Source organism: Carassius gibelio, chromosome B14 (genome assembly GCF_023724105.1).
Source record: "Carassius gibelio isolate Cgi1373 ecotype wild population from Czech Republic chromosome B14, carGib1.2-hapl.c, whole genome shotgun sequence".
NCBI lineage: Eukaryota > Metazoa > Chordata > Actinopteri > Cypriniformes > Cyprinidae > Carassius > Carassius gibelio.
This window is the reverse complement of record NC_068409.1, coordinates 843,487-871,355: the sequence shown is the minus strand read 5'-3', so window position 1 is coordinate 871,355 and position 27,869 is coordinate 843,487. Positions and strand designations below refer to the sequence as shown.

The 27,869-nt window shown below is 36.7% G+C and overlaps 2 protein-coding genes and 1 long non-coding RNA gene across 7 annotated transcripts; 2 read left to right on the top strand and 1 right to left on the bottom strand.

Moving 5' to 3' along the window:
- Window positions 1-16: 16 nt before the first annotated feature.
- ids (iduronate 2-sulfatase) lies at window positions 17-7,105 on the bottom strand. The gene is made up of 8 exons (XM_052573917.1): window positions 6,784-7,105; window positions 6,497-6,674; window positions 6,202-6,290; window positions 4,808-5,008; window positions 4,555-4,725; window positions 4,244-4,370; window positions 2,779-2,952; window positions 17-1,381 (listed from the first exon to the last, which is right to left on the bottom strand). Exons 1-8 carry the CDS (start codon window positions 7,006-7,008, stop codon window positions 855-857), a joined length of 1,692 nt encoding a protein of 563 aa, XP_052429877.1. The 5' UTR covers window positions 7,009-7,105; the 3' UTR covers window positions 17-854.
- A 570-nt stretch (window positions 7,106-7,675) lies between these two features.
- LOC127971114 (lysozyme g) lies at window positions 7,676-9,551 on the top strand. Of its 2 annotated transcripts, none has more exons than XM_052573922.1 (5): window positions 7,676-7,836; window positions 7,938-8,066; window positions 8,152-8,348; window positions 8,896-9,034; window positions 9,303-9,551. In XM_052573922.1, exons 1-5 carry the CDS (start codon window positions 7,833-7,835, stop codon window positions 9,434-9,436), a joined length of 603 nt encoding a protein of 200 aa, XP_052429882.1. In that variant the 5' UTR covers window positions 7,676-7,832; the 3' UTR covers window positions 9,437-9,551. The 2 variants fall into 2 exon arrangements, with proteins under 2 accessions (XP_052429882.1, XP_052429883.1); XM_052573923.1 differs by having other exon boundaries at window positions 7,688-7,836; window positions 7,983-8,066.
- A 10,464-nt stretch (window positions 9,552-20,015) lies between these two features.
- Window positions 20,016-27,860, top strand: LOC127971121 (uncharacterized). Of its 4 annotated transcripts, none has more exons than XR_008156747.1 (3): window positions 20,016-20,296; window positions 26,194-26,580; window positions 26,811-27,860. It is a non-coding gene; the product is annotated as an uncharacterized LOC127971121 (long non-coding RNA). The 4 variants fall into 4 exon arrangements; XR_008156745.1 differs by having other exon boundaries at window positions 20,016-20,321; XR_008156744.1 differs by having other exon boundaries at window positions 20,016-20,287; window positions 26,811-27,859.
- Window positions 27,861-27,869: the final 9 nt, after the last annotated feature.

Genomic DNA, 27,869 nt, shown 5'->3' with positions numbered 1-27,869 from the left:
TAATACAAGTGCTACGTGAAAATATCCCTTTTTATTATTTTAAAGAAAAGTGCTGTGCAAATTTATTTCATTTGAGCATTATGACACACATGATCCTAAATTAACCAAAACAAAATCATGAATCGTTATGAATAAAATAGGACAAATAACTGTTAGTAAATTATGCAATATTGCTCAGAATACAGTACATACATATTTAACTGAACCCAACAAAAATATGTCCTGGCCACATTTCAACCAAAAAAAAAAAAAAAAAGTAAAAAAATTATATATATATATATATATATATATATATAATTTAAATTATTGTTATTAATTTCTTTCATTAAAACCTTTACTATTTTTGCCTTGTGGAATATTTATTATTATTATTCTCATGAAATTCTAATTATTGTAATGTAGTAAACTGTAATTATTTATTCAAATCCAAATACATGCCGTACACTGCCTATTAATATATTCTGACTTGAAAAAGACTGACACATTCACTTCATCTTCTCTGCATTTTGGTCATAAGAATTTTGATACTATAAATTCTTATTCGTGTATTTTAGTGTTAAATACTATAATACAATTTTAATGAAATCAGAATAAATTAAAGGTATTGTAATGAAAAATATTTTCACATTACAGTAATGAGAATGCAAGATTATTGGGATTTTGATTATGACAGTTGTGAGGTAGTTATGATGACAATATGTCAGAATGACAATAAAAAAAAAACAAAGCTTAAAGCAAAATGTAACGTTTTAATTCTTCCTGTCAGTTTTAATTGAAGTGTGACCAGACATGTTTTTCTGGTTTTGTAACATTGATTCATGTTCCCTTTACTGTCATATCAAGACAAATTAGAATCACAGCATCCCTTTAGATTTTAACCCGCTGCTGAGATACATTACATGATGCTTTAAACTCTCTGTCCACGACGGCAGCACGCCGAGCTTACACAACACTGAAGCCTGGGCGAATTCATCAAACACGTTATTGTCCTCTCCAGGGTCTTCTGCCAGAAGGTACATTTCTCCCGCGTGGATGTCCGTCATGTTAGGCTGACAGCGGACGGGGTCAAAGCCCACCCATAAGGTGTAGCGGTAGTCAGAGGAGCGAATAGAGTAGCCCATGATGCGGATGTCGGCGAGGTCAGGCAGGTCCGAGTTCTCCTGGATGGAGTCGGAGGGTCGAGGGTACTGGCTGTAAGAGTAGGCTTCTCTGTTGAGCTCTCTCTCTGAGTTACGGATAAGATGGGCCAGGTTTGAGCCTTCGGTGCAGAGCTCGATCTTAAAGGATGAGGGTGGGCAGTGGTGCACAGGACGCAACCCGGCCAGGTTGGACAGCGTGGGGAAGACATCCACCAGCTCCACCACACTCTCAACTCCTCGACCTGAAAGATAGAAAACTGAGATACAGGAGCATTCGAGAACCAATAATGCATCTAAATGCATCTATTTTACATCTTATGTTGTTTAACTGCATCACACTTGGTATAAACAGAGATTTTGCTTGGCTGGCTATTTATTTTTTTATTTTTTATATTTTCCAAACACGAAGCCACCCACATAGCAGTCTTTTTTTTCCCCATTCATTTTCACCATAGGCTTTTGAAAACAATCTTCAATAAAGATTTTAGAGTATACAAGTCATGAGGGATGAGGAAATGAACAACCTGTCCCATAAAGCACTGAATCTACAATACAATATAAAACCATGCATATGAAATCAGTGACTTCATTTTAATGTCTAATTTATGCTTAATTGTATGCTTATTCTCATTGATATTTGTAGAGGTTTCTGATAAGATTTAGATACAATTTCTCTTTTAAGAAATCTCTACAGCTCATTTATTTGTCAAATATTATTAACATTTCAAAAATCTTATTTCTATTATAATGTATTTTAAAATGTAATTTATTCCTGTGATCGAAGCTGAATTTTCAGCATCATTACTCCAGTCTTCAGTGTCACATGATTCTTCAGAGATCAGTCTTATATGCTGATTTGCTGCTCAAAATAAACAATTACAAAATATACTCTGAAAATGGTTGTCTAGCTTAATATTTTTGTGAAAATAAATAAATTATATATATATTTATTATATACTATATTATATACTTTTGCGGAAGGCACATTCGATTTCCAAGGAGCTCATAGCAGGTACTTTTTGAAACGTTATACATTATTAGTGCTAAATCAAGTCTGTATGGAGTAAATTAATGATTTTATTTGAAAGAGAACCCAAGTGTTGCTCTAACACAGACCATAAAATACAAACAAATGAGCATGAAATCCTCACACTGAATTTAGCCACTATTCTCTCAGGTAAAAGGCCCCAGTTCTAAAATTTCCATGAAATTTACTGATATGGTTACTGAATATAGTGCAGTTCATTAGAGTAACAACACAGAGCCCACTGCGAAAGCAATAACTCGCAGGACTTATTAGCTTCTCTATGCTGTGGCATTATCATTACAGTCATTACTCCGGCTGCTTATGCTGCGTGTTTTCTAAAGATTGCCACGAATGTGCACTTGAGAGCTGAAAGAAAGAAAACCATCAGCAGATGCATGTGCTCGCGGTACAACTCTCAGTCAAACCTTCACATTGCACAAAAAACACTGAAGCAAAATAAGAATCAAAGCTTTAAATGGGCCGATGCTTTAGCCATAACATCTTTTCCAGAAAGTTGATATCACACGCTCGAGTGACTTCGGTCGGAGTCTCAGAATCTGGTGAAGGATCCTGCGGTCTCTGCGTGTTGACGGCTGCTCTGAGTAACATTACCTTTGCCAAACTGCTCCCGTGTGCCCTGAAACACATCGATGAAGGGGAACGTCTTCTCCCCAGGCCGAGGGAACGGTGAGGTCACACCTGGCTTGTACACGATCAATGGCACTCGGGTGGCCACATCAAAGTTGCTGTATTTGGCCCACTCGCCGTGTTCTCCTAATGACCAGCCTGAGAGAGAGAGAGAGAGAGAGAGAGAGAGAGAGTTAACCGTGAGAAAACTATGAAGAATCACACAGAATAATCATTTCAGAAAGTCTTTGCTGGCAGTTCCTTAAATGTATATGTGACCTAATGAAGAAACTTTGAATTGAGGTAGCAAGTATGTTATGTTATTTAATAAAGTTAATCAAGTACAATTAAAAATTAGTAAAAATAAATAAATAAATGTTATCATACAAGATATGGGGTATTATATATATAGAGAGAAATATCTACTAATAAATAACTGAAATATCTAAGATAGCACCAATAAATTACAAATATGCATTTTTGTTATTTAAACTGATTTAATTACAATATTGCATTATTTTAAGTATTGTTTTTTTTTTGTTTATATTGTACTCATAATTCTATAATACAATTATTTTTCTTAATGAGCAGGTGCTCATTATAGTAATATAATATATTAATTTATTGAATTACAGTATATATATATATATATATATATATATATATATATATATATATATATATATATATATATATATATGTATATATATATATATATGTGTGTGTGTGTGTGTGTGTGTGTATGTATTATATGTGTGTGTGTGTGTATATATATATATATATATATATATATATGTGTGTGTGTGTGTGTGTGTGTGTGTGTGTATGTATTATATGTGTGTGTGTGTGTATATATATATATATATATATATATATATATATATACACACATACACACACAAAATTGGGACCAATTCAATACAAATTCTTCATGCATTAAAAGTGAGCATAATAATATATCTTTATATATAGACATAGATGTATACATTATACATATATATTGGAAAGGTTATCGGTTTTTGTTCATGTTGCCAGTGGTAAATTTCTTTGAACTGAAGTTTAATAAATTCAATAAATGTATCTTCCTGTCAGTTCAATTCCAGTTTAGCATTCTCTGCGATGGAGCCAAAATTCCTCATGCAATAAAAGAGAGCATATTAATATATATTTATATATGTAAGAGCTCCTTAATGCACTGCATGAATGTTTGCATTATAACGAGAAAAAACACGTGAGCTATAGCACAATCTTAACCGAAAATTTCGAAATGCAATTATGCTGAATGAAACATCATTTCTGAGAACCTTACATGCCGTGAATTCAGAATAATGTGAAAACCCACAGAACACTGAAAACCCGAGCTACAACATAAACCAGTGCTTCAACACTGCCACCTAATGGGTGTAATATTTAATAACAGGCTGAACAGACAGAACTCTATTAAACAAACCGTGATCTGAACTGAAAACCACTATAGTGTTCTTGGCGAGGCCAAAATCATCAAGGGCTTGCAGAATTGTTCCGACTTGAGCATCCACATATGATACAGCGGCAAAGTAGTGCTGTCGGATCTGCAGCTGAAGGATGAGGGGGAAACAAAACATTAGATGCTACAAGAAATGGGATTTAAGGTCCTTTTAGACAGGACCAAACTAAACTACTAAAACCAAAATACAACTTCATACCAAGGCTTCAAATTATCTAGAACATACATAGTATACTAGTACAATATCTCTAAGCATGAACAGTTTATTTTTCCACCTGAAAGTCTTTAGGAACAGGGCCATAAGGAAAGCTCAGATTTAACGCCTGAACGTCTTCCCTCTTGCGGATGTCAGTCCAGGGGTTGTAGGCCACATTAGGAAGTTTCTTAGGAACATCTGGGTCCGGGGCCAGCGTCATACTCTCAATAGGATACAGCTTTAGGTACTCCTGTAAAAACACAGCATTCCCCAGATCTACTGATTTAACAGGTGCTCACACTGTGTGTCACGCGTCATTGAAAAGCACTCACCCGCGGGATTCTGAAAGGAATATGTGGCTTATAGAAGCCAACAGCCAGGAAGAATGGATTGTGGGAGTCCTTCATAGACTCCAGGAGTCGGACGGCCTCTGCTGTGTTTTCTATGTCAGGAAGGGTTCCTAAAGGCATCTCAGACACATCCACGGCACACAGTAAATTACTGTGCAGCGTGCCATCTTTATCTCTGCAAACCTAACAGATGAACATGAGATACTGGAAATAAACATTACAGTCATTTCGAAATCTACTTGTACTTCACGCACGTTATTCACACAATGGAACTTACTTTTTTTTTCCTTTATAAACATATGAAATGTTATTTATTTATATGTAATGCAAAATGTGGGTGATATTTCTATGTTAAATATTTACCTTGGAAAATGATCCACGCTTTAAGTTAGTATAATGTCTTACGGTATTTTTATTATTCTTAGTAATTTATTTTTTCTACCTCATTTTGCTAATCAGATTTTGGAAACACAAGAAACTGTCAAATAATTATGAGACAGATTAACCAGCAGGGGTCAGAATTGTATAAAGTGTGAGAGATCAAACAGTACATAATGGTTCATGGATGTGTTATATATATATATATATATATATATATATATATATTTAAATATTAGCATTTATTTATTTTTACAGTTTTATATATATATATATATATATATATATATATAAAATGTATATTTGCTATTTAATATTTAATTTTAGGTTCAGATGATAATAGACCATACTCATAAATAATGATCATAATGAAACTCAGCAATCATTTTTAAGATTTGCAGTAAATGAAGTTAAATATTGAGATCTAAATATTTTGTGTGTGTACACACACACACACACACACACAAACACACACACACACACACACACAAACACACACACACACACACACACATATATATATATATATATATATATATATATATTTATTTATATGCACCAAACTCAACACTCAACATTTAACATAAAATGCTGCAAATATTAACAAAAGTATATATATATATATATATATAAAAAAAATTGAGCACTAGAAACTTCTTTTAAAATCATTAAAAAAAAAACATGCAATCTAAAACTTTTAAATGGTAGTGCAACTATATTATAGCAATAGTTCTGATAATATTGCATGATATAAATGGCCTTTGAATAGTGTGTTGGACATTGCTGGTTTAGAATTGTCTATGATGATCTGATTCTGAACATAAAATGTAGTCAAAATTCCACCCTCCAAATAAATCCCAGATATAAAACCAGATCCATACCTCTGATTGCTAGGACTGGTGTGGCTTTTTACCAAGGGACATTTAACCAAAACAGCACAGGTTTGAAAGCACATAGCCTACACTGAGGAAGTGTGTACACACGTCATCCACACTGACCTTCCTCTTTTCATATTTAAAAGAGGGTGGATGATACGGCGGTACAGTCCAGCTGTACGGGTAATCATCCGAGTGGTTGGATGCAATGCCTTGAGGACGAGCACGTGAAAGAGAAACATTATTAGTTCAACATCCAACAAGACTGTTATCACAGGAAAGGACTATATGACATCCAAAAGCAAATGCCCAGGTCATCTTTCACATCAGAAGGGGGGAAATGAAGACATAGCAAAGTCAAGTTTTAGGATTTTGGGCATTGTGACATGAGCATGCATACATCAGGTAGATTAGTTACCAGGATGGAAGACTTTGCCAACTGATAAAGTGGTGTATCCATTAGACTTGAAGTACTGAGGAAGTGTAGTGTAGTTCCCTGCATGAACTCTCCAGTAAGAGTTAAAATCATACAGCTTTGTGGTGTCTGGTCTCCGACTGGTTAGGAAAGACACTCTACTAGGTCCACAAACAGCTTGCTTTAAAAGAACATGACAGCAGTGTGCACCTGTTACTTAAATGCACACTGCCAATAACGCTTTATATAGCATATATCATGCATATTTATGTTTTTGATGAGCAACATACCTGTGCATAGGCGTTATGAAACACTGTGCTCACTGATGCCAGCTGGTCGATGTTTGGTGACTTGACCACTGGATCAGAGTAACAGCCTAACGTTGGCCTCAAATCATCAGCGATTAAGTACAAAATGTTGAACTGTTTGCTATTTACTGCAAAAACACCTGCTTCCAAGACGTGTAAAATCAAAAGAAACAACCACAAGCAAAAATTTGCAAACATTGTGTTCATGCAGAATAGAGTTTATATTATTAAAACTATGGCATCAGCATCTTTACTTCATGTTTTAACGTGTTAAGCTGCTTCCAGTGTTTTGTTTCCTGGTTTTCATAGACTGGCTGTGATAGGTGGGTTTGACCTTAAAGACACAGTACACTTTTTTCTGGTCTGTCTACTGTACGTGGCGCTGCTTACATTGCGAACCGAAAAATAAAACAACTCTTTTGACTTGGATCCAGTGAATAATAAATATACAGCGATACCAGTATACTCTTATAAAACAAAACAAGTGATTCTTATGAGCCGCTTCTTATTAGTGAATCAACTCACACGGTGTATAGTTCGATTCCCAAATGAATCACTCTTGTGAGTCGATTCTTTTAGCTGATCCGAAATGTCAGTTATGAACAGTACGTTTCATGATCTTTAGCACTTATCAGTCAAGTGCAGAGTTTATACTGAATTAATGCGAATCACTTACGGAGCTTCTGTAATTTAAATGTTTTTTTTATGCGTTGTTTATATAACATTTTAAGCCATTTAAATATAGTACAATTCCAGTAAGCCAACATGCATTTAATTTCAGTGTAGCCTAGATTCAAGTCTCAGTCTGGCTTGGGTGGGATGTGCTAATGTGACCAAAGCACAGAAGTTCCCTAATTTCGCAACGTCTAGTTATGACATCACTGAACTTGGAGATTTTGTCCCTCCTTAAGGAAGAAGTGAAAAAGAGAAAGAGAAACCAGTTTCACTGCCATCACAACTTCTCACATTCAGTGGGGCGAAGACACGACTCGAGTTCTGTATTGTTTTTTACCCAGCAATTTTGAGTCATCATGGGTAAGATGATTATTATCCTGAACTAAATAATACCTTAATTCATAGGATATTGTGATAGTATAGCAATGCATTAATAATGTTTTTAAATAAATTATTTGCAGACTTTTCTAAAGGCCTTCAGACGATGCTTACCATGTATTTTCTAGCATGCGTTTATGGAGACATCATGAAAATAGACACCACCGGTGCATCAGAGGTGACAGCAAAACAGGACAAATTAACAGTAAAAGGTAGGCCTATGACTGTTTAACTGGTCTGTCCAGTAACTTAAGTTATATGCATTGTGTGATTTATATCACCAATTTCTATTCAAAGGTGTTGAGGCTTCCAAAAAACTGGCTGAGCATGATCTGGCCCGAATGGAGAAGTACAAGAGTAAGATCATCAAAGTTGGCACAGCAAAGCAGATGGACCCAGCTGTGATTGCTGCCATCATATCCAGAGAGTCCAGAGCCGGAGCTGCTCTAAAGGACGGATGGGGCGATCATGGCAATGGCTTTGGCCTCATGCAGGTTGGTCAGAAGATCTGACTTACTCTATTTGAAAAGACAATGCAACAATAATCTTTATATGAGGTGCATAAGACACATATAAGATGATAGGCTGTTAAGTCTGAATCTGGACTTTAAATAGACACACTTATTATAGATAATTCATGCAAAACATTTTTGGCACTGGGAAAGCATTAAAGTTATATATTGTTTTGCATATAGTTAAATGTTATAATAAGCATTCTTTGGCCTTTTTGGAAACAGGAACAGTTAATGATGACACACAATATTATAGGATAGTTGGGAGAGATCAAAACATTACACAAACCAGTTTCAAATGCAACATGTCAGAGCGTGTTCACTGCAAGCCATGCCTCCATATAATGTGCAAATCTGAAAACTTGTTTGTGTCACATTAAAAGTAGATGCTGTTCTTTTTTCATTTATTGTGTAAAGTGGATTTTCCCCGACTTCCCTTTTCAAACCACAAGTTCCCCTGCAGCGCTTCCTTTAACTAGCTGTAGGTTAATATTAAACTGTTCTCTTCATTGCTTATGTTTCTTTTCAGGTTGACAAACGCTACCACAAGCTGGTAGGTACATGGGACAGTGAGGAACATCTCACACAAGGGACTGAGATACTCATTGGCTATATTAATGACGTCAGAGCAAAGTTTCCCCAGTGGACAAAAGAGCAATGCTTTAAAGGTAATCAACTCTCATTAAGACCTTAATTAACTCTCAAAATGAACTGAGAAGTGCATGAGGCCTTGATTTTCTGTTTTTAGGATTTTTATTGATTTACTGAATTTGGTTTAAAGAAAAAAATGAAGTTTAGAAGACTTCACAAAACTTTCAGAAATAATTTTACAGGCTGAGTATATCTCAGAGCATAAGAGTAAATACATTATTCAAAATATTATTTCGGTTCTTGGTTTGATTTCATATCTCAGTTGTGGTATAATATCTGTTTCAGGGGGAATATCAGCCTACAACGCTGGAGTGAAGAACGTCCGTACGTATGAACGCATGGACGTGGGCACCACCGGCGGTGATTACTCCAATGATGTTGTTGCCAGAGCCCAGTGGTTTAAAAGCAAGGGTTACTGAAGAAAAACAGTCATGATTCAACTTTTTGTTCATTCTGACCATTGTTTACTGTTCTTTATTTTGTATCTCATTTGTTTGGATGAAATAAAACTTGTTTTTTTTTACTCACACCAAATGTTTTTCATGTAACACTTGTACAGTACAGTATATCTAATGCCTTTCCAGATACATATTACAGTTGTTTAAAGCACAAACAAATCAGATTTGAATGGTCTTATGTCTTACCTTATACTCAGCCAAGTGCAAGAACAACTTCCTGTTACTGGCCGACACTATTATTTTATGCCTAATTGCTTATAATCCACAAACCATACATACTAGAATCGAGTCATCAAATTCAGTCTATTCTTTTATATGTTTTACTTAAAATTAATACTTTATTGTTTTAGGCTCTTTCATTGAAAGTGCTTTTCAGAGGATGACTGCAAAATTGTATCAAATTCTAGCTATTGGGAGCCTGAATTAATACAACCATTTGATAAGAAACGTTGAAATTTGGCATGCTTTTACAATGGTACAAGAAATTAGAGTTACCACAAACTTAAATTTGATCTATCTTCACTTCCTTTGTTGCCTGCACCTGCAAAGTTAGGGCTTTCACTTCCATCTAGTAAGGTGTATGAACTATGAAGCACCTGAAAAACCTGTTCATTTATTTTTCAGCAGCTAGGGTGTGTCATAAGACATTAACAAAAAAAAAAAAAAACGAATTTAAAAATGTGTAACTTTGCAATCCCACAAAGTATCTCTCTCTCTCTCTCTCATATATATATATATATATATTAGGGGTGTAACGGTTCACAAAATTCACGGTTCGGTTCGATACGATACACTGATGTCACGGTTCGGTTCGGTTCGGTTCGATACGTTTTAGATACAGCAAAATGCAAAAACATCTCAACTTTTCAGAATGCCGCAAGCGCACCGCGGGTCATGTGACAAGAACCAACCAATCAGCTTCATCCTTTCCCGTAACAACGTTGCGAGCTCAGCCAAGATGAAGGAACAGCTGATCATAGTTGTATATGGATTGCAATTTTGAAATAAATTTAGTAGCAGAGCTACTGCAAGCGATTTTTAGAGCTGCAAATCCATTTATCCTTCGCTGAAATTTCCGTGTCTCATGGAGAGAGCACGTCATTGTTGCTTAGCAAAGACAGACGCCTCATGAGCGCTTCTGCCCAAGCGCTTTGGAAAGGAGGAGAAAGACGCGCTTAGCGTTTTCCATGCGTTTTTAGGCACGATATGTGAACGGCCCCTAAGGCGCTCGCTCACTCAGCACGCGCTGAAGGCTCGTTGCAAAATGTCGAATGCATTTAACAGACCAGAAATATAAGATCCTAAAATAACCAACAGGTCTGGTGTTTGGGTTGGATTCCCTGTAAGCTATAGTGTCTAAATGCTGCAGGGATAGTTTGCTGCGTGCATGTTTCTCCTTTTTTTCGTCTTTTCCCAGATAGTACTGACGCATATATCCCAGATATTCCCGCTGGTGTTTTTTTTTTTTTTTTTGTATTCCCGCTGGTGTACCCTGTCATGTTGCAGATGCGACATACCGTTGTTTTTTTTATCCACCACTCTCTTGCCATCACCATTATAGCTTAAAGGGAATCCAAAGTGCACCCAAACACCAGACCTGTTGGTTATTGGAGGATCTTCTCATTTCTAGTCTGTTCAACGCATTGGCTATTTTGCAACGAGCCTTCAGCGCGTACTGAGTGAGCGAGCGCCTGCTGAGTAGCCTAACATAAACATATAAGATGGTGTTTTTTTCTTCTTCGGGAGTGTCAGGGGCGTTGCCTGTTACGTTGTTTGGGTTATTGGGCTACCTTGTTGAACGCATATCATTATATTTCTCTCTCTCTTTTTTTTTTTTTTTCAAATATAATTAATTACTCCAACGAACCGTTCGGTATACGTAATGCGTACCGCGTACCGAACCGAAAGCGTCGTACCGAACGGTTCAATACGAATACGCGTATCGTTACACCCCTAATATATATATATATATATGTATAAGGATTTTAAAATGATTTTTTACTAAGAATAAAAATGTAGATTTAAGTGCAGTTTAATGCAGTTCACTTAACTGATTTGCTGAATTTTGAAATGATGTTTCATTCTTTTATGACTTGCCATTAATATTACATTTAAACAATACTACACTTGGTTGAAATTTCTGTGAACTGTACATATCTTACCATATTCACATTAAAAAAATACCTCATATATTGTTCCTGGCTTTCAGTCACAGGACTGGCATAGAGGCCTGCAGAGCAAAACATGCACAGGCCAAATATTTAGATGACCTCTAAAAAGGAGAAAAACAAAGATGTTTGAATAAATGTGTAAATAAGATATTCAAAAGCTCTTAATATGAAAAAACACATAATGCCCTAACATAAAAAATACATTAAATATCAAATTCTGTATACACCTAATTATGATGCATACAGGCAAGCAGATGATGACAGATGCAATGTGCTATGGTCTTCTAAGGGGAAATGCTTAATGTGAAACTTGCATTCATTTATTTTTGGTTTTATTTGTTTGCCTGTAAACTACTCTTGTTTCTACAGACACACCCAAGAGCAGAACAGCTGTAGTGTTTTCAGCAGCTCTGATTACAACACGACCACAGCTGGAAAGATGCAAGCTTTCTTTCCAAGTGTCCAAATTAAGATATGGTCTCATTGCCAAAACTGTTAGACACTTCTTATATTGCAATGTCTTGTTCCCTTTATTTCAGGTATCCAGAAATTATATCTGTTGTTGTCTTTGAACAGGAGTCAACTGTAGCTTTTCTAGTGAAAATGTAGTTACTCGTATAGAAATGAGAATTTTTTTTTTAAATGATGCCATTGCATATAACAAGAATTATTACTTTTACAGGTGTTAATATCTTCACAGTAATTCTTATTCTGGGTGATTAAATGAGACATAGCTTGCCATATCCATATGTCTCACTTGTCTGCATGCCCTGAATGCAGCTGCAAAACTTCTTGATAAAGCTTGTGTCTGTTCCCCGAACTAGAAAATACAAAAAAAAAACCGTCCAAACCAAGTTAAGATTAACAATTTAATTGAGGTTCAACAAATAAAAAACAGATGCATTACGGATAAACAAATGATAAAGCTTGGCTTATTGAATATCAGATCCCTTTCTACGAAAACATTTTTTGTAAATAATATGATCACTGATCATAATCTAGATGTGCTCTGTTTGACAGAAACCTGGCTAAAACCTGATGACCCCCAAGATTACTGTTATAAACATGAGCCGCGTCTAAAAGGCAAAGGGGGAGGTGTTGCTTCAATTTATAACAACGTTTTCAGGATTTCTCAGAGGACAGGCTTCTAGTATAACTCGTTTGAAGTAATGGTGCTTCATATAACATTATCCAGAGTTCCAAATGTTAATGATAAATCCCCTGTTATGTTTGTACTGGCTACTGTATACAGGCCACCAGGACACCATACAGACTAGTTTGGTGATTTTACATCCGAGTTATTTCTGGCTGCAGATAAAGTTTTAATAGTTGGTGACTTTAATATCCATGTTGATAATGAAATAGATGCATTGGGATCAGCATTTATAGACATTCTGTACTCTATTGGGGTTAAACAACACATTTCAGGATCTACTCATTGTTGAAATCATACTCTAGATTTAATACTGTCACATGGAATTGATGTTGATAGTGTTGAAATTATGCAGCCAAGTGATGATATCTCAGATCATTATTTAGTTTTGTGCAAACTTCATATAGCCAAAATTGTAAATTCTACTTCTTGTTACTGTCACAGTCTTCAGCTGGTGTGCCCGGGAGGGTACACCAGATGACACTCTCTTTTTGTGAGTGTTGTGTGTTATTTGGTGCCATGTGCTCTCTCCTGTCTATTTTCTGACCCCACCCATCTTGTTACATCATTATTGTTTTAGTTAACCACACCTGTGTCTCCCTCATTAGGTTCCCTATTTATTATCCTGGTGTCTGTAATCCCGTGCTGGGAAGAAGAAGAAGAACGGAAGTGGGAACCAAGCGGGAGTGGTGAATGAGAGCCTCGTGGGTTGGAAGCGGGATGACTTTTTCGGAGTTTAAGGCGGTTGGCATAAACTGGTTTGTGACTGGATTGAGATGAATTTTGAGAAAGTTAATGAAGAAGATATGGAGTTTGATGATTGGAATTTAGTAGGGAGTGGGAAAAGTCAAGAAAACAGGAAAAAAGGACGAAATGAAGGGAACCTGGTAGAAAGCCAATCCAGTAAACGGGGATTAGAAGGAAACAGTTCAGATGAGGATAATAGGGCTGTTCGTAAAAAGATTGTAAAAGAGGAATTTAAAATAATTCTTAAATTTAGAAAGGAAGATGAGCATGTTAATCTTAGTCCAATGGCATTGTCTAAAGAGTTGAAGAAAAAGTTAGGAGAAGTGGATATGGCTAAGATTTTGAGAGACGGAAGTTTGTTGATAATTTGTAAAACAGAAGAACAAAAAAAACAAAGCGTTAAAAAATTGACAATATGTGCAAGAAAATAGTGAATGAAAGAAAGATTTTGGGTGAGAGAAAAATGAAGCAGGGAGTGATAACAGGCATTCCAATCGAGGAAGATCTAGAAAAACTCAGTCGAAGTATTTCTGGAGGGGAAGGGAGTAGAATAAAAAGGTTGCAAAAAACAATGAATGGGGAAAGGATTGATAGTTTGTCAGTTCTTTTGGAGTTTCAGGATTCAGTGCTTCCGGAAAGAGTTAAAATAGGATATATGAGTTTCGTAGTGAGGCCATATATTCCTCCACCATTGCGCTGTTATAGATGTCAGAGATATGGACATATAGCAGCGGTGTGCAAAGGAAAACAACGATGTCCCAAGTGTGGAGGTGAACATAGAATTGAAAACTGTGGAGAAGGTGTACAGGATAATTGCTGTAATTGTGGTGGGCAACACAGGTTAACATACAGTGGATGTGATGTAAGGAAGAGTGAAAGTGGTAAACAACATAAGTTACTCCGAGGCAGTGAAGAAGGTTCAAGAGCAAAGGAGAAGTGATGATACTGTTAAACATATCGTGAGACATGAGGTTGGTCAAGCAGAGGAAAACAATACAAGGGAAAGTATCTTGAGACAAGAGGTTGGTCAAGCAGAGGAAAGCAGCAACAGCACTGACAGTGGATAAGTTGATTTTGTTCATTGCTTATGTAATTAATTGTACAGATCAAGTTAAACAAAAAACAGAGAAAATTAAAATAATTGTGAAAGGAGCTGAACGGTTTTTGGGTATAGATAATATATCTTGAGAAAATATTAAAAAAAGACTGGAAGATGGTGGAAAGACAGGAGGTGCAGGTGATAAGTCGACTTGAATATTTTACAATGGAATGCAAGAAGTCTGTTAGCTAATGGTCAGGAGTTTAAAGGATTTATAAAAGGGCTTAGAGAGAAACCAGAAATCATATGTATCCAGGAAACATGGCTAAAGCCAGTATTAGATTTTAGTATTAAAGGGTATGATGGTATACGCAGAGATAGAGAGGAGGATATTGGGGGAGGGTGTATAATATTTGTTAAAAATGGAATACAATATAGGGTTATTGAGAAAGGTAATGAGTTGGAATTTATAGTATTAGAAGTTTTGAGTAAAGAAGGAAATGTTAAAATTATACATTTTTATAATCCATGTAAAAGATTATCACTAGAGTTAATGGATGAACTTACTGTACATTTAGAAGGAAAAATTATATGCTGTGGAGATTTTAATGCCCATAGCACTTTATGGGATAATTGCAATGATGGGAATGGAACAGTGATTGAAGAGTTAATGGAGATTAAAGACCTAGTATGTTTAAATGATGGAAGGGGTACAAGGATTAATGTCAGAACGGGCACAGAATCAGGTATTGATCTTACACTTGTATCAAATTCACTTGCGGGGGTATGCTTATGGGATGTAAATCGAGAAAGGACTATAGGAAGTGATCATTATCCTAGTAGAAGTTAATTTACGTATAGAAGAAGGTAATACAGAAGGAGTGGACAAATGGTTTTTTGAAAATGCTGATTGGGAGTCTTTTAGGTATATTAGTGAGCAAGAAATGAAAAAAATTGATATTGAAGAAAGTGTTGTTAATGTTAATAATTCTATTTGTAATGCGATATTATTAGCGGCAAGTCAGACTATACCGAAGAAAGGGGGTATAAAAAAGAAGATTGTACCATGGTGGACAAATGAATGTGATAAAGCAATTAAATCTAGAAATAAAGCTTTTAAAATGCTAAAAAAGAATTACAGTTTCCAGAATTTTATTGAATGTAAAAGGAGGCAAGCAAATGTAAGGAGAATCATAAAAAATACAAAGAAGGATTTTTGGAGGAAATTTTGTAACACAGTGGGAAGGGAAACAGAAATTGGTAAGGTTTGGGGAATGATAAAAAGAATGAATGGGATAAAAAAAGAATTTGGGTATCCAATATTAAGGGATGGAGAAACAACAGCAATAAGAGATGAGGAGAAAGCAGAAATGCTGGTTAAAATTTTTTTTAAAATTCATAACTCAAACAATATTAGTGAAGAGGGAAAAAAAAGGAAGGGAAAGTACATTGGAGGAGTATAAAGAAGGAATGAGGAATACAATAATGACCAATTAAATATGTTATTTACAAAGACAGAATTAAATCGTGCTCTCAGGAAAACCAAGAAATCAGCTCCAGGCATGGATCAGATTTGCTATATAATGATAAACCAACTCAGTGAATCATCCAAAGATGTTTTATTAAAAATGTACAATAAAATATGGGAGGAAGGAAAATTACCACAAAGTTGGAAGGAGGCGGTGATTGTTCCAATACGTAAACCTGGGAAAGATTGCACAAATCCAGAAAATTATAGACCAATAGCTTTGACAACTAATGTCTGTAAAATAATGGGAAAAAATGATAAATGAAAGGTTAATGTATTATGTGGAAAATTTTTAGGAGAGGGAGAAATACCATGGATCCAGCTGTATGTTTAGAACATGATATAAGAAAAGCACAAATAAATAGAGAGAGTGTTGTGGCTGTTTTCTTTGATATAGAGAAAGCATACGACATGATGTGGAAAGAAGGGCTGTTAATCAAACTAGGTAAGTTAGGTATTAAAGGTCAAATGTTTAGATGGATTAAGGATTTTTTATTAGGGTGAGCAATAAAAGTGAGAATCGTAAACAGTTATTCAGAGAAATTTATGATAGAAAATGGAACGCCTCAAGGAAGTATAGTTAGTCCTTTATTATTTTCGATAATGATAAATAATGTGTTTGAGGAAGGGGAAGGAACATTGATTTTATTGTTAAAAAAGTACAGGAGGCTATTAAAGTAGTTGAAAAATGGTCATATAGGTGGGGTTTTAAATTTTCAGTAGATAAGACAAAGATAATGTTTTTTACAAGGAAAAAAGTTGGAGGTGAGGTAAGTCTAAAGTTATATAATGAAGTACTGGAAAGAGTGAAAAGTTTTAAGTTTTTAGGGTTGTGGTTTGACGAAAGAGTTACATGGGCGATGCATATCCAGAAAATATTGGACAAATGTAAGAAAGTGTTAAATATAATGAGGTGTTTAGTAGGAAGTAAATGGGGGGCTGATAAAAGCATTAAAAGCCATATATAGTGGGCTGATTAGATCTGTATTTGATTATGGTTGTGTGGTGTATGGATCAGCAGCAGATACATCACTTAGAAGGTTAGACAGTATTCAGCATCAGCACAGGAGCTATAAAAACTACACCAATCGTAGCACTACAGGTAGAAATGGGGCAAATGTCTTTAGAAATGAGAAGGATACAGTTATCATTAAGTTATTGGGCTAATTTACAAGGCCATAGTCAAGAGCATCCTACACAAGACACTTTAAAGCCCTGTTGGGAAAAAGAGAGTAGAAAAACTAAAAGTTTTGGATGGACAGTAATACAGAAAGCAATAGAATTCAAAGTTAATCAATTAATTGTTCCGCTACCAGTAATAAAACCATGGTTACTCTCAGATGCTACAGTAGATTTTACATTGTTAGAAAAGAAAAACAGGGACAAAGAATGGAGTTCATGTAATGTGCAGAAATATATTAATGATTACCACAGCTACAGATGCATCAAAGAATATAGACAATAGGATAGGAGTCGCTTTTATTGTTCCAGAGTTTCAGTTAGCAATAAGGAAAAGGACTGGTGATGAGTTATCGGTTTATACAGGGGAAATGATTCCAATATTATTAGCAATACAGTGGATAGAGGAGATAAGACCTTTAAATCAGTTGTTTGTTCGGACTCAAGTTCGTCATTGGCTAGAATACAGTACAGTCATTCGGAAAGTAGACCAGATATCTTAATAGAAATACAGCAAACATTACACAGAACACAAATGATGGGGCTTACAGTGAATTTTTTACGGGTACCTGCACATATTGGTATCCAAGGAAATGAAATGGCAGATAAGGCAGCAAAGGAAGCCTTTAAAAAAAATGAAATTAACTTAAGTGTTAGTATAAGTAAGAATGTATTCAAGAGTATTATTAAGGAAAAGTTGATGGTAAGGTGGCAAAAACAATGGGATATGGAGAAAAAAGGTTGATGGTTTTACAGAATTCAAAGGAAAGTGGGAGATATGAGAAGTGCAGGAAAAAACAGGAGAGAGGAGATAGTAATATCAAGGATGAGATTTGGACATACAGGATTAAACGGTACACTTTATAAAATGGGTAAACATGATACGGGAAGGTGTACATTTTATGGGCAAGAAGAAACTGTGGAACATGTTATGATATACTGTCAGAAATACGAGCTTGAAAGAAGGATTTTAATAGAAAAATTAAGAAAAATAAAAATGCGATTTATTTTAGGGGATATTTTACAAAATAAATCTGGAAATGAATGTTATAGTTTTATTTTTCTTAGAATAAATAATTTTTATGAGAGGATATAAAATGTCATTTTGATCCACACTCCATTACCAGTTGGTGGCGGTAATACACCATTTTGTTGCTTGTCAACCGCCAATAAAACCTTAAGAAGAAGAAGAAGAAGAATCCTGAGCTGATCTGTTGTTTTCCATCGGGGTGTTATGTCCGCTTTTAGTACAGATTCCAGTCTGCCTATTTGTCCCCCTCGGGATGTTTTTTTTTAGTTTTGTTTAATTTTTTGTATTAAAAGGACCATTCTGCCTGCATTTGAGTGTTCACCTCTTTCACACCGTGACAGAACAGATCAGCCAACTTGAAGACTCAGCGGCAATGGGAACCTGGCTGCCAGACAACAGAGGATCCAGACCAGGGCCAATGGGCCACATCCCTGCCCACAAGACAACCGCCCCTTTGGGCTGTATGCGGAAGATCTCTTCTATAAAGGCCAGGGGCTAGGGCTTGAGGAAATCACCCTCATCCACCTGTTTCTATCAGGCCTGGATGAGCCTGTCAACAGGGAGGAGCTGGGGGAGCTGGATATGTGGTCCTACTGGGAGATAGTCGACCACATCATCGATTTGAGGGAGGTGGAACTGCTGGATGGTGCCCCCCTCCCAGTCTGGGCTGCAGTTCCAGAACCTCCTCAAGTTGTGCCAGCTACTTCCAGGTTCTTGGAGTCATTCTCTGGGAACCTCGGGCTTATACAGATGCATCAAAGAATATAGACAATAGGATAGGAGTTGCTTTTATTGTTCCAGAGTTTCAGTTAGCAATAAGGAAAAGGACTGGTGATGAGTTATCGGTTTATACGGGGGAAATGATTGCAATATTATTAGCAATACAGTGGATAGAGGAGATAAGACCTTTTAAAATCAGTTGTTTGTTCGGACTCAAGTTCATCATTGGCTAGCATACAGTACAGTCATTCGGAAAGTAGACCAGATATCTTAATAGAAATACAGCAAACATTACACAGAACACACATGATGGGGCTTACAGTGAATTTTTTACGGGTACCTGCACATATTGGTATCCAAGGAAATGAAATGGCAGATAAGGCAGCAAAGGAAGCCTTTAAAAATAATGAAATTAACTTAAGTGTTAGTATAAGTAAGAATGTATTCAAGAGTATTATTAAGGAAAAGTTGATGGTAAGGTGGCAAAAACAATGGGATATGGAGAAAAAAGGTTGATGGTTTTACAGAATTCAAAGGAAAGTGGGAGATATGAGAAGTGCAGGAAAAAACAGGAGAGAGGAGATAGTAATATCAAGGATGAGATTTGGACATACAGGATTAAACGGTACACTTTATAAAATGGGTAAACATGATACGGGAAGGTGTACATTTTGTGGGCAAGAAGAAACTGTGGAACATGTTATGATATACTGTCAGAAATACGAGCTTGAAAGAAGGATTTTAATAGAAAAATTAAGAAAAATAAAAATGCGATTTTTAGGGGATATTTTACAAAATAAATCTGGAAATGAATGTTAAAGTTTTATTTTTCAGTATCTTAGAATAATTAATTTTTATGAGAGGATATAAAATGTCATTTTGATCCACACTCCATTACCAGTTGGTGGCGGTAATACACCATTTTGTTGCTTGTCAACCGCCAATAAAACCTTAAGAAGAAGAAGAAGAAGAATCCTGAGCTGATCTGTTGTTTTCCATCGGGGTGTTATGTCCGCTTTTAGTACAGATTCCAGTCTTCCTATTTGTCCCCCTCGGGATGGTTTTTTTTAGTTTTGTTTAATTTTTTGTATTAAAAGGACCATTCTGCCTGCATTTGAGTGTTCACCTCTTTCGCACCGTGACAGAACAGATCAGCCAACTTGAAGACTCAGCGGCAATGGGAATCCGGCTGCCAGACAACAGAGGATCCAGACCAGGGCCGTGCAGAGACCTTTGGAGGGGCAGGTGCTCAAAGTATAAAAGGGGCACATGGAACAAGGTTTAAATAGCGCGGTTCAAAATAGCAATACAGCAATATATCATGATGCATTCCTTGCCGATTTGTGTATTGATATGGATGATTATGATACGGCAGCAAATTATGTGATGCAGTTTTGAAAAAGAAAAAGATTAGAAGAGACAATTTTAAGTTTAAAAGTAAAAAAAGAAAAATTATTTCCACCTTATAATAGCTCTGAGAATAGAAACTGAAATGTCTTAAATTGTCCCAACCTGAAGGCTTTTCCTTCTCTGTTCAACAGAATAATTAGGAACAGTGGTTATAGTAAAAACTACAGAAAAAACTCTACATTTTCCTCTTTCTCACCAGCCTCTGTATACTGGCTTGCTTACCTGCTCTTTCTGTCACTTGTGAGTCTACATTTGCCTCTTTTTCTTCCTCTATCTGCATCTCCTCATCTGATCTATTACTTTCCAGTCTATGTCCATCAAGGATCAAGGCACAATCTACTATTTCATTATCAATCTATTATTTTAACCATTACTACTACTCTTGCACCTAATCAATAAGTCCACCATAAATATTGATACAAAACAATAAACAACTGAGTCATGCTATGAAAGCACTGTATAACTTATATAGGCTTATGTTTTATTTATTTTTCCCTTTTATTCAAAACAATTCCAATCATACTTAATATATCAGGAAATATCTAAATTCTCAAACGTGTAAGTAAATGCATTTTGCACCTTTATAGATTGTTATTTGATCAATAAATGGAAAGGTAGTGTAATCTATTAACTACACATAAAACCCCGACTTTTTACTTAAGTGCCATATCATGCCATAAAATATTTTTAATAAGACTGAATTTGCATTTAATGTAAATTTTAATAACAATATTGTAAGTTACTTATTTTAACACTTTCATTTTACAGAGAGTAAAGAACATTTACATTATCACATAACATTTTCATTCAGTTTAGCTAGAGTTCAGGCACTCTCAAAAACTTCCATTGCAATCACTGAAGCACTTTACATTACATTATGCACATCAGGATTTCTTTTTTTTTCTCTCTCTCTCTCTCTCTCTGAAGAAAGAATTTGCTAAATAATTCAGTCAGCGAGCAAGTGAACAAAAACACCGCGTTTCATGATGACTCTTCTGCACGTCTCCGATTGGCCATTGCATTCGCGCAACAGAACCGTTGATTGGTTATCATCATTATGAAGCGTTGTACGAACGTCTCTGGCTCAGCGCCAGCCAGCGAACACAGATTTGAATTTAGCAGTTCAAAAAATATTATTCTGCTGTTTTTTTTTTTTTTTTTGGTCGTTTGGAAGCTGCATTTAAAATCAACTTGGCTCAGAAATCTTTGAATGGGCATGACGCCTCTGCCCCTCGATGCCTGTGAAAGTTTCTCCCTCAAACAGCACGCTAACGTTACTCTACACTACAGGCTACACACCGCAATATAAACAACATATCTGCATGTTCTCACATCACGTCATTCTTGTAAAATAATAATAAGTAAATAAATATCAAAATCACTTCGCTGAGAATGAAACACCACTTACCAGCTTCCGCGGTAATGAAAATATCCTCTGACAATTACAAAATGCGCGTGCGGCGTGACGAATCATCCTGGTCGGATGAGGAGGTCTTCGTCGTCAGGTCAAAGGTCATCATGTTGGTCATCTTATTGTCGGCTAAATTATTATTCAAAATTTGACTAATATTTAGATTGGACATGAGCAGGCATTCACAAAAGGAAAAGGTATGACAAAAAAAAAAATTTTGCTTTGACAAAAGGGCACTTTGGGCACCAAAGGGCAAAGGGGCAGGTACTCAAGCGAAAAAATCTAATGCAATTTGTATTTAAATACATTTAAGATGAATATTTTTGTATTTTCAAAATACTTTGAGACAGGCAACCACTTTATCAGGGTGCTGTTTTCATGCGTCAACTAGTTCAGACCAGACACGCCCCTCCCCCCCAACCCCAACATTCATGCACGTGAGCCACAGCTGTACAACCCAGCCTTGGATCGGCAACTTTTCTGGAATAAGGTGAGGATGTGCTACTTGTTGATTAAAGTAGCTTGTCAAATGTGTTTGCAAACCAAAGTGGAACTGGAGACATTGCACTTCCTAGAAGATCAGGGGAAGGATTTAAACATCTTGAACCAGTATCCACTTATTAGACAGCTGTTTGTGAGGTTCAAGACAATCATTCCCTCTTCAGCTCCTGTAGAGCACTTGTTTTCCTTTGCCGGTTCAATCAATAGGCCACAAAGGCGACGCCTTAAACCCGATCTTTTTGAAAAGTTGGTGGTGCTAAAGGGTATCGCCTAGATGGATGTCTGAAACACACAGGTACACCACCTGGAAGAGTACACAATCAGTTATTTAAAATATGTGTTATCGAGTTCTTGTTACGGAGTTCGAAGTAATGATGGTGATAAAACATAATGAAAGTTAAAAATTCAAGTTCAAGCCGAATGTAAATTGTGCACAAAAAAGAAAAACATCATATCTGGCTCTTTAGCTGCAACGACAAATTTCAAAGTTCATTTAAAGAGGATACACCCTGAAGCAGGACTATGAACAACACAAGCAGGATTTCACAGCCTCGGCAGCGAAGAAAAAGACTCCAGCCAACACCAAAAACAAGCAGAGCAAGTTGTTTGCAGGGTCCTCAGTCACAGAGGTATCACAAAAAGGATTAGATGAGCTGATTGCTTAGTGATAGTGATAAAACATAATAAAAGTTTTAAAAAAAATAGTTTTTTTGTAGTATTTTTTTTTTTTTATTTCCTACAGGGCAGGGGAAGGGAAGAGTTATATAAAATTAAAACGAAAGTTTCTAAGCACTTGGAAACATCTAAATGCTTTTTGGCATTCAGAATAGGCCCAGACAGATTTCAAGCTAATGGGTATACCAGCACTGAATCTTCAATTTCACATGTATTTTGTGTATTTTCAAAATACAAAATACTGTATTTGTATTTAAATACATTTTCCCACACAGTATTTTGTATTTGTATTTTAAATACATTTCCATGTATTTACGCCCATCTCTGTCCACGTCTCTGCTGAACTACCAGAGTCTCGACCGCACGGCTGTGGTGGTCTTCTGCGCCGTCCTGGTGGGCTTCTGTCTTGACCGCACAGCTCCAGGTCCACCTGCCAGCTCTGCCCTGGGCCCCTGAACTTTCTGTTCCCTCCTTGCCTTTTTGCATTGTTGTCGTTTTTTTTTATTTTGGCCCTCCATCCTTCCCCCTGATCCACCTCCGTTCCACCACCCTCCATGATTCTGGCTTTGGAGTGTCTGGAATCCACTCCTTAAGGGAGGATTTCTGTTATAGTCTTCAGCTGGTGTATCCGGGAGGGCCACCAGATGACAGATGTCTTTTTGTGAGTGTTGTGTGTTATTTGGTGCCATGTGCTCTCTTCTGTCTATTTTCTGACCCCATCTTGTTACATCATTATTGTTTTAGTTGCCACACCCGTGTCTCCCTCGTTAGGTTCCCTATTTATTCTCCTGGTGTCTGTAAACCTGTGCTGATCTGTTGTTTTCCATCGTGGTGTTATGTCTGTTTGTAGTACAGTTCCCAGTCTGCCTGTTTGTCCCCCTCAGGATGTTTTCTTTGTTTTGTTTCATTTTTTTGTATTAAAAGGACCGTTCTGCCTGCATTTGAGTCTTCGCCTCTTTCGCACGGTGACAGTTACAAGAATTGAAGAACCATCACTTCTACCACAAAAGACTGATTTTTAAGTTATCTTCCTGATGTATCCAAATTTCTTAGCATATCCAAAACCTCAGAACAACTTGATGATGTAACAGAAACTATGGACTCTCTTTTCTAGCATTTTAAATACAGTTGCTCCTTTACGCTTAAGGAAGGTTAAGGAAACCAATATGACACCATGGTATAATGAGCATACTCGCACCCTACAGAGAGCAGCCCGATTACTTTTCTACTTGTAACATAACCCCAGGTATTTATTCAACACAGTGGCTATTCAAAAATAAAGCCTCAACATCACAGCAGTAATGACTTTATGAACTACTTTACTTCTAAAATCGATACTATTAGAGATAAAATTGTAACCATTCAGCCGTCAGCTACAGTATTGCATCAGACAGTGCACTATAGACCCCCTGAGGAACAGTTCCACTCATTCTGTACTATAGGAGAGGAAGAATTGTATAAACTTGTTAAATCATCTAAATCAACAACATGTATGTTAGACCCTATACCATCTAAGCTCCTAAAAGAGGTGCTTCCAGAAGTCATAGATCCTCTTCTGACTATTATTAATTCCTCATTGTCATTAGGTTATGTCCCCAAAACCTTCAAACTGGCTGTTATTAAGCCTCTCATCAAAAAACCACAACTTGGCCCCAAAGAACTAGTTAATTATAGACCAATCTCGAATCTCCCTTTTCTGTCCAAGATACTAGAAAAGGTGGTATCCTCACAATTATATTTCTTGTCAGAGAAAAATGGTATATAAGAGGATTTCCAGTCAGGATTTAGACCGTATCATACTGAGACTGCTCTCCTTAGAGTTACAAATGATCTGCTCTTATCATCTGATCGTGGGTGTATCTCTCTATTAGTTTTATTGAATCTTAGTGCTGCGTTTGACACAATTGACCACAACATTCTTTTGCATAGACTTGAACACTTTGTTGGCATCAGTGGAAGTACTTATTTTAAATCGTACTTATATGACTGCCATCAGTTCGTAGCAGTGAATGAAGATGTATTATATCGATCACAAGTACAGTATGGAGTACCTCAAGGCTCAGTACTAGGGCCGCTACTCTTCACACTTTATATGTTACCCTTGGGAGATATCATCAGGAAACATGGTGTTAAGTTTCACTCTTATGCTGATGATACTCAACTCTATAGTTCTTTGCGGCCCGGTGAAACACACCAATTTGAAAAACTAATGGAATGCATAGTCGATATAAAAAAAACTTGATGACGAGTAATTTCTTACTGCTAAATTCTGAAAAAAACAGAGGTGTTAATTATAGGACCTAAAAACTCTGCATGTAATAACCTAGAACACTGTATAAGACTTGATGGCTGCTCAGTCAGTTCTTCGTCATCAGTTAGGAACCTAGGTGTGCTATTTGATCGAAATCCTTCCTTAGAAAGCCACGTTTCTAGCATTTGTAAAACAGCATTTTTCCATCTCAAAAATATATCTAAATTACGGCCTATGCTCTCAATGTCAAATGCAGGTATGTTAATATATGCATTTATGACCTCAAGGTTAGATTATTGTAATGCTTTATTGGGTGGTTGTTCTGCATGCTTAGTAAACAAACTACAGCTAGTCCAAAACGCAGCAGCAAGAGTTCTTACTAGAACCAGGAAGTATGACCATATTAGCCCGGTCCTGTCCACACTGCACTGGCTCCCTATCAAACATCGTATAGATTTTAAAATATTGCTTATTACTTATAAAGCCCTGAATGGTTTAGCACCTCAGTATTTGAATGAGCTCCTTTTACATTATAATCCTCTACGTCCGCTACGTTCTCAAAGCTCAGGCAATTTGATAATACCTAGAATATCGAAATCAACTGCAGGCGGCAGATCCTTTTCCTATTTGGCGCCTGAACTCTGGAATAACCTACCTAACATTGTTCGGGAGGCAGACACACTATTGCAGTTTAAATCTAGATTAAAGACCCATCTCTTTAACCTGGGTTGCACATAACATACTAATATGCTTTTAATATCCAAATCCGTTAAAGGATTTTTAGGCTGCATTAATTAGGTAAACCGGAACTGGGAACACTTCCCATACCACCCAATACACTTGCTTCCTCATTAGAAGAATGGCATCTACGCTAATATTTGTCTGTTTCTCTCTTGTTCCGAGGTCACCGTGGCCACCAGATCCAGTCTGTATCCAGATCAGACTGTCACTGCAGTCACCCGGATCCAGTACGTATCCAGAGCAGATGGTGGATCAGCACCTAGAAAGGACCTCTACATCGCTGAAAGACAGCGGAGACCAGGACAACTAGATCCCCAGATACAGATCCCCTGTAAAGACATTGTCTCAGATGACCATCAAGACAAGACCACAGGAAAAGGATTATTGTTCTGCACAATCTGACTTTGCTGCAGCCTGGAATTGAACTACTGGTTTCGTCTGGTCAGAGGAGAACTGGCCCCCAAACTGAGCCTGGTTTCTCCCAAGGTTTTTTTCTCCATTCTGTCACTGATGGAGTTTCGGTTCCTTGCCGCTGTCGCCTCTGGCTTGGTCAGTTGGGGTCATTTCATCTACAGCGATATCTTTGACTTGATTGCAAATAAATGCATAGACACTATTTAAACTGAATTCAATGGTATACTGCCTTTAACTGTCATTTTGCATTATTGACATACTGTTTTGCTAATGAATGTTGTTCAATTGCTTCGACGCAATTTATTTAATTTAAAGCACTATATAAATAAAGGTGACTTGACTTGAATTGTGGTTCTCACTGACAGTGTCAGGGCGAGACAGAGGACCCAGAGGTGAATGACCGGACTACAAACAGAGCCATAGAAAACTAGAATAAAGGCAGACTGCCGAGCACCGGCTCTTGAGGGTGAATGCAGCTGGCAGAACAAAAATGGTCCACAACGGGAGAACGGGTCCAGGGCTTGTCAGTGGGCTTACGGCGAGCAGGTGGCACAGATCCACACCAACAAACTCAGCACCACAGATGGCAAGTAACCAGACGAGCTCTGGCAGCAAGAGGACTGTACAGAGAACAGTTAAGACGAGCACAAAAAAGACTAAGACTGAGACAAAACTAACAATAAGTATGAGGATAGCTTGGGATGAGACGTTGAATAACATATTAGCGTATAAAATAATCTGGCAGAAAGCAGAGGGAACGGCAGAGGGAAATAGCAGTGAGAATTAGAGTATAGAAGAGAAGGTGTGTAGATGATCAGTGCAAGTGCTGATTGCAATCGCGAACAGCTGAGCTAAAGTGGCAGTAATGACAGGAGAGAGAGAGAGAGAAAGGAAAAAAACTCAAACCCGACTCATGACAGATAGAGGGAGATGTAAAACTAATTTATTCACTCACATCATATGTCTTTTTGTTTAACCCATGTAAAAGTTTGTGAAACCTTTAGAATTTTCAATATTTCTGCATAGATATGACCCAAAACATATTTTTGCACAAGTACTAAAAAGTAGGAAAAGAGACCCCAATCAATCAAATGGGACAAAAATATGTCAAACTCCAGATAGTCCAAAAATGCAACAGTTAGAGTTCTCAATAGAACCAGGAAATAGGACCATATTAGCCCTGTTCTGACCACACTACACTGGCTTCATATTAAACATCATATAGGTTTAAATATCTTGCTTATTACTTATAAAGCCCTGAATGGTTTAGCACCTCAGTACTTGAATAAATCCTTGTTACATTATAATACCCCACGTCCGCTGTGTTCTCAAAACTCTGGCAATTTGATAATACCTAGAATAACAAAATAAACTCTGGAATAACCTACCTAACATAGATACACTCAGTTTAAATCTAGATTAAA

Coding starts and splice junctions, on each gene's coding strand:
- ids (XM_052573917.1), bottom strand. CDS start 7,008: ATGAACACAATGTTTGCAAATTTTTGCTTGTGGTTGTTTCTTTTGATT. Junction 6,291..6,496: donor TGGCAAAGTCTTCCATCCTG/GTAACTAATCTA, acceptor CTCGTCCTCAAG/GCATTGCATCCAACCACTCG. Junction 1,382..2,778: donor ACGGGAGCAGTTTGGCAAAG/GTAATGTTACTC, acceptor TCTATCTTTCAG/GTCGAGGAGTTGAGAGTGTG.
- LOC127971114 (XM_052573922.1), top strand. Junction 8,067..8,151: donor GGACAAATTAACAGTAAAAG/GTAGGCCTATGA, acceptor TTCTATTCAAAG/GTGTTGAGGCTTCCAAAAAA. Junction 9,035..9,302: donor AAAAGAGCAATGCTTTAAAG/GTAATCAACTCT, acceptor TATCTGTTTCAG/GGGGAATATCAGCCTACAAC.